This window comes from Bactrocera dorsalis, chromosome 3 (assembly GCF_023373825.1).
Source record: "Bactrocera dorsalis isolate Fly_Bdor chromosome 3, ASM2337382v1, whole genome shotgun sequence".
Taxonomy (NCBI): domain Eukaryota; kingdom Metazoa; phylum Arthropoda; class Insecta; order Diptera; family Tephritidae; genus Bactrocera; species Bactrocera dorsalis.
The window spans coordinates 54,625,014-54,636,149 of record NC_064305.1 but is presented as its reverse complement, the minus strand read 5'-3'; the positions used below and the strand labels follow the sequence as shown (position 1 = coordinate 54,636,149).

General features: G+C 33.4%; 1 protein-coding gene across 3 annotated transcripts in view; it reads right to left on the bottom strand.

The window, feature by feature from the left end:
• Window positions 1–1,137: 1,137 nt before the first annotated feature.
• LOC105227679 (pyruvate dehydrogenase (acetyl-transferring) kinase, mitochondrial) overlaps window positions 1,138–11,136 on the bottom strand; it is a 33,777-nt gene continuing 23,778 nt past the window's right edge. The window contains exons 4-8 of one of the 3 annotated variants that reach the window (XR_007422071.1): window positions 10,622–10,971; window positions 10,335–10,559; window positions 9,630–9,728; window positions 7,471–7,586; window positions 1,138–2,233 (exon numbers count right to left, since the gene is read on the bottom strand). Coding sequence is in view for 2 of the 3 variants with exons in the window: in XM_019990836.3 (XP_019846395.2) it covers window positions 2,168–2,233; window positions 9,630–9,728; window positions 10,335–10,559; window positions 10,622–10,971 (740 nt within the window). In the remaining variant the exon portion in view is untranslated. The remainder of the gene's footprint in view (window positions 2,234–7,470; window positions 7,587–9,629; window positions 9,729–10,334; window positions 10,560–10,621; window positions 10,972–11,136) is intronic. The other 2 variants (XM_049450909.1, XM_019990836.3) reach the window with 2 other exon arrangements.

Here is an 11,136-nt window from a genome sequence, read left to right as displayed (position 1 = left end):
CATGTTTCTTCAAAAATGATACCGGTGAAAACGTATTTTTATTTTTAGCGACATTTGGTTTCAACAAGACGGTGCCACTTCTCACATATCGCATCAATCAAAGAATTTATTAAGAGAACCCTTCGGTGAGCAGATAATTTCACGTTTTGGGCCGGTCGATTGGGCACCAAGACGTGATATCACACCGTTCCTGTGTGGATATGTAAATTCTAAAGTATATGAGGGCAATCCTGATCCTGCTTCGATTCAGTCCTTGGAGAAAAACATCATGCGTGTCTTGCGCCAGTTAAGGAAAATTGGGCTCAATGGGTGGATTGAAAGAAAGAAGATTTGAAAGAGATAATCTTTTAAAAATGAATGCAAAAGGATGTTCTTTCGAATGATAATAAACATACTATTAAATATGAAGTTTCTGTGTTTTTCTTTGAAAAGTAGGGAACCCGAAATGGATCGCTCTTTAAATACAGTGACAGGCTGAGTCGATTGAGCCATACCCATCTGTCTGCCAGTCTGTCTGTATGCACATAGAGTCCCTGAGCTTATGAAATATCGATCTGATATTTAGCATATGTCCGTCCTTTTCTCACTGCTTAATTGTCAAAATCGCCGATATCGGACCACTAAATCATCATTGTCATCTTTATGTAAATCATATCATTGTATGGAAATCCTTTTATTTGACGAGATCTGTTCACGAAATTCAGCACGAATTATTATTCAAAGCAACGGTACAATCTCCGAAGAAATTATTCAGAACAAACCACTATAGCTTATAGTTGTCATACAAACTGAACGATCAAAGTCAATTTCTTGTAAAGACAACTGCTTTTTGACAAGGTGCCTCTTGGAAATTCGGTATAGATTTTTACCCAAAGTGTACCGTTGTTCCAAAAAAATTTTCAGCTCGGACCACTATTGTATATAGCCGCCATTCAAACTTGGGAACAAAATCAAGATACATTTTTTATGCAATAAAAATGGATTCGTGTAGGGTATTATTGCTTCGGTTTTCTTGTTTTATTTGTACATATGACACAAAACTATTTTTTTCTTTTTAACCAATTAAAAATTTTGAGATTCAAAGGTCAGCCATCTCAGCAGAAGCTTGTTTTCCATTAGCTCTAGAAAAAAATCATATTCCATATCAAACAATTTTATTTCTATCCGTCTTCGGTATCCATCATTAACATATATTTTTATAAAACTTAATTTATAATTCATTACGGTTTAAACAAATGCTCTGTTAAAACTAAGTGTTAAACTTAACAATCGTGGTAACTTCTTACACCTAACCTAAAGTATCGGATATCTTCTTCGTTCGCTTACACATTAAAAATACGAATAAAAGTGCAAATGGCTGTGAGCTTAAAGTGCCGAGTGAATAAATGTTTATGGACTTTTGAGGGGAATGTTTTTTGCTAATAAATTATGCGTTTGAAAATGTGTTTGCTTACATAATTCTACGACTTGTAAATGTATATATGCATTTATGTACTATGTGTGTATATGTGCAATTGAAATCATCGCCGTGACTGACTGTTTGCGCACAAAGGCAAATTCCCACACGATGGTAGCAAAGCCTTGCCGAAAGTGCTTTTCATCAAACGCCGGCGAATTTTAGCGCAATGACATAATTCTAAATTACGAACCTACAAACCTCTCCAACTTGTGCATGATATTTTTACTTGAGTTTTCTTTAATTAATTGTATTTTTTATTCGCACGCGTGCCTTTTGACTTTTTACTATTGGTTACATAATTCTCAGCTTGATTAGTTACAATGCTCGCTCACTTTCTACTTATTGCAAAATTTTCATAATTTTTTAATTTCTTTCCACTTTTTGGGGTTTTGATTTACTACTTGTTGCAAAATTTCCGTTATCAGTTAGAAAACCGTTTTCAATATTTCCTGAATAACGCCGTGATTAATTTTTATGCTCGTCCTTTTGATAAGTTAAAGGTCTTGTGCTGATTGGGTTACGTCAATTGATTAATCCGAAAATTGGTTTACACTTCCTTCCTAACAACTCTTTCATCTATACCATTGCTCTTCATTCCTTATCGTTCAACAAATGCTCCTGAGCTTGTGATATCAATAGATTTGCTGGTTCTGCAACTGCTACCGTTAGCTTTCTGTGCTCAACTGCCGAGTCCCTCGTCGGTTCGGTCTATAACATGTCATTGTAGCGCTTCGGTGCCGAAGCATTCAACTGCCTTGCATTCATGTCAGAGCTCTAAAAATTAAAGCAAAATATTTATGTACCTCGACATTAAGATATTTATATCGAAATAAATAAAACAAACATATATATACCTTATATATAAAGATGTAAGTATGTATATAATTGAATGAGTATGTGTATGTATACGCGTTACTATTGAGCTTCGAAAATACAGTTTTTGAAATAATTTTAGCAAAATCTATTAGGGTGTCAGAAGTTAGACAGAACATTGATTGTCCCGATAATGTGGACCTGGTAATATCAGTAAATCCGCAGAATTAAAATATCTACTAGTAAAAAATGCTTATTTTCGAACCAAAATAAATCTAGTCCAGAAAAGAGCATAATGTACATATGTATATAGTTTTCTTTGAGGCAGGGAAAATATAGATATATTTAACTCGTTGGCAAAAATGAAAAATGCCTTTTTTGTCTTGTTGTGGTTCATTCTAGTAGTAAAGAAGTAATATAGTTGTTTCCACTGCACTCGGTAAGTCGGAATCTGTGCCAAATGTCACATCAAAATAATCATTGGTGTATAGTATACGCTTGTCTTTCTGTAGTAAATAGATAAAGTGCATTCGGCGATTTTTACGATAAGTCAAATTATTCAACAAAAACGTTCCATTACATTTTTTTCTGGTGCCGATAATTGTTTGTCGCGTGCAAGGACGGCCTCATCATCAACCGATGGTCAACACGTCAATAAAATAAAGGAATTGGTGCTTGAAAATCGACGATTAATACTCAGAGATCTTGTTGGCATCGTTGGAATATCGGAAGGATCAATGAAAGCCATTTTGAAAGATCATTTGGGCCTAAGGAAAGTGAAAACCCGTTTGGTTCCAAAATCATAAATTTTTTTCGTAGCGTTAACGTCTGTAAAACAATGCTTTCCGATTACCAGGAACGTATTATTACTGACGTTAAGTCTTGGACATATGTTTCGAACGGGAAACACACGTTCAATCGAAATATCGTAGCAAATATGACCGGAAATCGAAAAACCGACGTCAGAGCAGATCAAAAATCAAGGTTATGTTGACAGTTTTCTTCATTTATCGAGGTTGGTATTTGGGCATTTAAAAATGTACCATTTTATAAGCAAATTTTTAGGCGAAGTCTATAACTACAAGTAAAAAAATTACAAAATATTTTAGGAAAGACTAAGTCCTTGTGTAACCGAACATTCCATTCTGTTACAACTTGCAAAGATTAATTCCAGGAAAATGCCTTCACACTACATAAGGCCTGTAAGTTAAATGGGGCTTAGGGCAAGTTTTCAACCGATTTTATTAATTCTACGCAAAAATATGCACCGTCATTAGAAAAACACGCTATCTTCATTTTATTAAACCAACTCACATATTGGCCAATATATGCTATATAAAGTCAGTCGGAAATTCGAAAAACCATGCATTATATATCTTGGCTAAGGGAAGCATTGATCCGATTCAACCCATTTTTAAAACAGACATACTGAAAGGATTCTCTCCAAATTTCAGTACCTAGGGGCTTCAACAAATCTGGTTCTATTTAGGTAATTTTTAGTCCTAAAGTGGCACAACTCAAGGTACTATTCGCGCAAAGTTTCTTCCCGATATATTGATTCTTAATTTGTATACTGGAAAGTGAAGGAATAAAATGGAGTTTAAAAGTAGGCGTGGTTTAAGATTCATTTCGCTTTTCAAATATTTCAGGATTAGAGAACATACACAAATTTTAATCATTGAAAATGGATAATTTGTTTTTCAAAATATTCTCAATTCACTTTTTCCATTTCGATTGAAACACCAAAACAGTCGACTGCTGTTTACTTTTGGGCTCATAAATATAACTTCACGATTAATTACCTCTCACGTGTCGTATTCTTTTCACACTTCTCTTGACCAATCGACGCGATCGCGGGCAATCGAAATTGTGTGAGGCCCAACAAGTTCAAAGCAATATTGAACATACATGTATAGGGTATGGGGTTAGGGGTAGTCAGTATTTCAGTATTTTTTTTTGCTATTAAATCGTGTTATTTTACAAAAGTAGTAATATGGCATTATTATAGAATGTGTTGACTTGAAGTCACGAAAATTTCAAAAAAAAACTTTAATTGCCAAAGTTATAGTTGTTTTTGTTGACCCATTTCCAAAGAAAGGTACTTTCGGTGACAACTATAAGTCCTTGGAGATTCATCTAAAATCAATCGGACAAACAAAATTAGTCTTATAAAAAGATAAACTCGGGGTTGATCGAAGGATTTTTTTTTCAAAAATTAACCAGGAAATTTTTTTTTTAAATTTTTGGGAAAAAATCAACAGTTAATTGGTCTTAAAAAATCGAAATTTTCGAAAAAATAAAAATCCTTCGATCAGGCCCGAGTTTATTATGTATTCTAAAATGTTATGTATTTTCATTAAAATCTACTGAGCGGTTTTCGAGTTACAGTTGTCATCAGTTCAAAAAACATAGTTTTGAGAAAAACGCGTTTAAAGTTTCACGATAAAGTTTTGAGTTGCACGATCGCGAAATATAAAAGACAACAAGCTGGTACGGACTGCTAACCTACTGAGAACAAGGAGAGTCCAGAAATATAAAAACTGGAAGAATATTTAACAAATTGTGACAGTATTATTGTGATATGTCACGTGTTTTTTCACCATAACTCTCAAATATATTGTAAAATTAAAAGAATTCGCAAATTATAACAAATATACCATAGATTGGTCAACTGAGTCTTACTTATTTCTACAATTATTAAAATGTGGGAGTGGCCCGCCCCCTAATATTTTTAATGTTCATATCTGATAAACCATTATAGCTATTTGAACCAAATTTGCTCAGGGCAAATATTTGTGGCACCTCTTTTGAGTGTTAGAATGTGTGAAATCGGACTATAACCACGCCCACACCCTGGTTAAGTTGAAAACTACCAAATGGATCCTTCGCCACCTGGTCTTTCCAATGAAGTGGAGGTCTTCCTCTTATTCTGCTTCCTCCGGACGACATGACCCAGACAGCGGCTACGTCTTTTATTTCGCCAAACTACGTCAATATTGTCGTATATCTGCAGCTCGAATTATTTTCACCAAGAGTAGATTGAAGAAGTAGCACGAAAGGGAGTCAATTTGTCTGAAACCTTGTTTAGTATCGAACGGATCGAAGAGGGCTTCCCGATCATGACGGAGGTTTTGGTGTTGGTCAATGTCAGTTTACACAACCGTATTGGTTTTGCGGGAATACCCATTTCAGACATCGTAGCATAAAGACAGCTCCTTTTCGTGCTGTCAAAAGCACCTTTAAAATCGAGGAGGAGGTGGTGTGTGTCGATCCTCTTTTCACGGATCTTTTTCAAGATTTGGCACATGGTGAATATCTAGTTAATTACTGTTTTTCCAGTCCTAACCTAAAAGTGTCCAATCATTTTGTAGACGGTGGACTTTAATCTTTCACACAATACGCTTGATACAATCTTATATGCGATGTTGAACGGTCTTATCTGGCAGTAATTGGCGCAAATTGAGCAGAACACACTTAAATTCCAATCCCGATAACTTACGTAACAAATGTACGTACGTCTGTATCAGAAAGTACTTCACCAAATTCAACCAAATTCGGCATACAACAATATATTGATAGCCATATCCTACAATGTGAAAATAGGTGAACAAAATGCCATTTATTTCCTTCATTTTACAGTATACAAATCCAGCATCAATGAAGTTATCGGAAGAAAAGTTTGTAAGTAGGCTAAAGACATAATATCTACGTCTCATCAAGACCCCAGGTGCTGAATATGTGGACTCAGCTTATGGTTGACTTTTTAGCGAAAATAACGGTCAATCTCTAAGATATATTAGGGAACGTATTTTTTGGTAATAAAGCGGTAAAATGAGGTCATTGGTCCCATAACTCCAATTTATTTTTTATCAGGATTTTCAAAGATCTCGTTAACTTTTTACTTCATACATATATCGGCAATGTGTTGGATATTATAAAGAAATTCGGAGATAATCTTTTACTAATAAAAATGTATCCTTGTACCTAAAATGGATCAATTTGGGCGAGTACTCCCCCTAGACCCCATATACTAAGATAAGTACTAAACTTTATACCATTTAGATTGGTCAATTTGTTAATATCTTTTTAATCTAATGATATGTCGGAATGTCAAACTTGAATAAAATCGTGTGGGAACTAACCATGTCACCAAATTTCAACTTTTACCATTTTGAAAAAATTCGAACAGTCAAAAAAGTTTGTACAAAAATTGTTTTATTTTCACCTTTCAGGCAAACGCCATTTCGTGGAAAGAACTGGTTAATGTTCCACGCATTATTCTGGACTAATATTTTTATTTATTTTTTGTCTTCAGATTGCTAGGAGGGTTCATCAGCTGCTAATTTTTGAATTTTTCTTAAAGTTTTTTTAGTTTTGTGATTTTTTCCTGTATTCTTGTAATCTTAATAAAGACCCAATAAAAAATAGATAGCAAAATATGAATTGACTTTTTTACGACACTTCAAAAATTTCCTGAAATTCCTGCCTCTACTAGACTATCTAGACAACAGGTAGAATACTCCCTTAAAACATGTTTGCGAATATGCCAATCATTCTAGATCCTCCTATATCCCATCTATTCATCATATAGTAATTTCTGTACTACACCTACATATTTTCCATCTGACTTGAAACCGTTCAGGTTAGTCAATATAGTATATGTGTGATATTTTAATGAATTTAAGGCTTGTCCACTTTAAATAACTTTATTAAAAAGTATGTGGTTAAGAGCTGCATATGAATTAAATCGGTCTAAAACCTGATCTAAACCTAATATCCCTAACATACATTCCATATTTGTTAGTTCTTATCACATTTGTATATCTTATTTGAGTTAGTTCGATTTTTATATGAATATTTAAGCGAAGTAATATATTCTAATGAAACTAAGTGACTTTATTAGCAATAAAATAAGTTAATAAATTATTGATTGATTTCTTCGAATAATAATTGAATTCTTACATAACATTTCTTAATACAAAGATTTGCGACACCTGAAAGTATTTCACTGGGTTTGATCAATAATCTCCTTCATTATTGCTATAATTTCAACTTCGAGTCTATTAAATAATATGGCTGTTATAATTTCGTTTGAAATGGAGATTTCTTCCCGCTTTATAATTTAAACAAATATATAAATAATTAATAATAGGTTTCTTAAAAGTGAATGATTGTATTGTGTGAACGCTTTAAAATACCTTTCATCATAAATAAAAACCAATTTAAATGAGTCAAGCATTTTAGAATAAAACATACGCTAATTGTTTTTGGACGTGAAGAGACTATATATATAACGCCAACGGTTGGAAAAATTCTGAAATATATAATATAAAAAATATGTGAATATGTAAAGAAATTTCCAAACTTGAAAAAATACAAAGCATAAGCGAACAAGATAGTGCGACCAACACGGGTAAATACACCAACAAATGAAGAACTGGGAAACATCAAAAACTGCAACAAATATTTCTACTATAACAAAAAAAACAAAGGTACACAACTCGCAAGCAAACGGGTTTAATTAGTAATTATTAGCAAAAACTATAAAACTAAAAATAAAATAAACAGCGTTTTGTTTAAATAAATGTTTTCGTTTATTTTTTTCAACTCATTTACATGTGTTAGAGATACCTGGCTGTGTTCAGGGATTTCTATGTTCACGTCGTAATAAATAGTAATAATAGTAAAACAGTAGATAATAGACAAATCTTAATAATTTCGCTTAAATAAAAATTATATAATCATAAATATTTCAAATATACATATATATGTATGCAAAACGTAAACAATTTGGCTTAGTAAAAAATAGTTTTTGTTTGTTTTAGTTTTAAATTTACATTTAATGCATGCTTTTAGCATTTAGTTGTGTCTCGTGAATATACTTAACCTACAAATCAAGTTTTACACTGCATGCGCAGTACAGACATTAAAGCTACGTTTCTGAAAGCCGTTCATTCGTGTAAATAACACTACTCAACAAATCTGAAGGAAAAATTTGCAACTGATGTGCTGAGAGGTCTGTGGGGTGTTTTAGGCGTGCTGATTACGAATTTGAGTTCTAATATTTTCCACCACGTATGGCTCTTTGGTCAATTAGGTAAATGGTGGTGGTTTGAATCATACACCACCTGATAATAAGACAAGAAATTCTACGCGTTAGGAAGTTTTTATTATCACTTTCTATTTTAGCAACCCAAAATAGCAAGAAACAGCCTCTAACACCACAGTCGCAGAATGAGAGTAAGCTAGTGTAATTATAATTCAACAACTATATACGTAGAAATAAAACTTTGTGATATTGTTGGCGATTGCATATACTTAAAATACACAGAAACTAAGCTTCTAGTTTATACTTATATTTATACTGAGCTGATCCTCATCACTATGAATTTCGCCACAAAAAAACAAACGCCCGCAAACTGATACTCAAACAAGTGATCATAGCTCTGTCACTTGTTTGGAAAATAATTATTGTTCGTCATGTCTGTTGATAATGTCTATCAATAACTGCATTTAAATGCTCAATCAGTCGGTATCACATTAAACACGTGTATGATGCATTCGCGGTCAAAAGTCCCAAAGCAGAAAGCTAATCGATTGTCGTCTTATTTATTACATTTTTTAATAATATAAATTTTGGAATGTAAACCTAATATAAATTCTTCTTTTTTTTCAAAACTAACTACATACAAATCAAAAGTTAACGACAATACATAGATATATAAAAGAAACATACACAAACAGCCATATGAATCTATCATTATCGAACAATTAACATTCATTTGTTTTACTAAGTGAGCAAGGAAGGTTCAAAGATAAACTTGCTAATTATATAATTTCGAATTGTAAATAAATTTTTCAAAATTAAACACAATATGTAATCATTTATAAATATATACATGTATATCTGTAAGCGCAAATATATTTTAAAATTTGTTGTGTAAAAGGTAATTGCGAGCTATAACTAACCGAGTACTTTATATAAATTTTTGGTTTTAAAAGCATGGGTATATTAGCAATAATATTAAAAGTCCCAAAATTAAAGTATAACAATCGCTACATAATATGTTTGACTTTAGAAGTACATATGTACAGTTACAAATAAATTTATATAATAACAATTTTAGAAGTTGTGTTTAAAACTCGTCCCTACAATATTGAATAGTTTCGTTTAGTGCGGGAGCAGGTTGATTTGGGTTTAATTTTTTGCAGATGAGGAACCGCGGGATATTTCAACAAAACAAAATGATTGGGGGAGATGGTAGAGGCACATATATTTGGACGCTCCATATCACACAATCATTCATTACGCAGCAAGTGCATCCAATTCTTTTGTTTTCTTTTTCGGATGTTTTACCTGGTTAGACCAATCGCCAGTGGGCACGGTGGCGCGATAAAATTTCGAGCTCGTCTTGTTGAAAATGGGCAGGAGCTCGTTAGCTTCATCTGATAGTGCCTGTAATATAAAAAAGTAAATTGAGAGGAATTATTCAGTTAAGATTTTCCGCCATCCATTATACAATAATTAAAATTTGAAATGTAATTCAATATTAAAATAAATAGCCAGTTTAGATAAAGCTCAAGATAAAACTCTCTACTTTCTTGACACAAAAAACAAAAACAAAAAACAATAAAAAACTTTAATATCTTCTCAAATAAAAAATGTCTTCATACAAGATGATTCTGATCGTTCAGACTGACTCAGCACTCTATATATTATTCATATATATTTCCTTTTAAATTTTACAAACATCGTGACAAACCTAATATACCCTGTACACTGTAAAATTATTTGTGTGAGCAGTTAACAGCTTATCCAGTTGACTTTAATGCAGGTGAGTATGTGGATACTTCGTAAGTCACAAAACTCTCGCTTAATCTAGCGCTATTTGATTATAAGAGATAGGATAATTATAACAATTGTTTGTTCGTTTCACCACTCTTCGAAGTATGACAAATAATTTTTAAGTTTTTTTTTGTGATCTGCCAGTGCGATACCTCTTCAATTTGTATATTCCCACAGTTCTTTGTACCATACACATAAAAATTGTAATACTCGTACCTTCATATAAATAATCGCATCGGTGCCATATCCTTCGCATGACAACAACACAATATCACCATGGAAATAGCGTGCATACAAACGCGAAATGGGCAGGCCATAGCCATATCCAGCTAATGGCACTGTATGTAGATCGGATTTTGATGGCTGTGGCGCAGTGCTGTACATGTATTTGAACAACTGATCGGTTTGTGAACGTGGAATGCCGCCACCTTGGTCTGAGATCTGCAAAAGCATATGAAAACGTATGAATATTTTACAAATTGAACAAAACCTTGTTATCATACCTTCACACATATATCTTCCTTGCCCTCCGCTATGAGCACCTTAATGGGTGGCAGCTTTTCACATTTATCCTGATCGTTATTTTCCACCACAGCACGCATGGAATTCTTAAACAGCTCGAAAAGCATGTGGTATAAATGCGAGGGCACATAAACAGTGCGTATGGGATTATTTGCTTTGTCGTGTGGATTATGCTCAGTGATTTCCAGTTCCGGACTGATCAGATAGTATTGATCGCAGAGAAAGCGTGCGTTTTCATAAGCATCTCTTACCACCGACGAGATCTGACAGGCCGGATCCAAGCAGCCAATATGACGACCCTGCTCGTTGGGGAACTGTCCAAATAGTATAGCTGTGAGCAGAAAAAACAAGTATTTCAATAAATTCACAAAAAAAACAGGAAAAAGCGTTCACTTTGACTGTACCGAAGTATTATACAAAAATTCCAAACAAGAACTACATTTTGATCGGACAGTTTGTAAGACACCGATCTGAGCAATTTCTTCGGAGACTATAT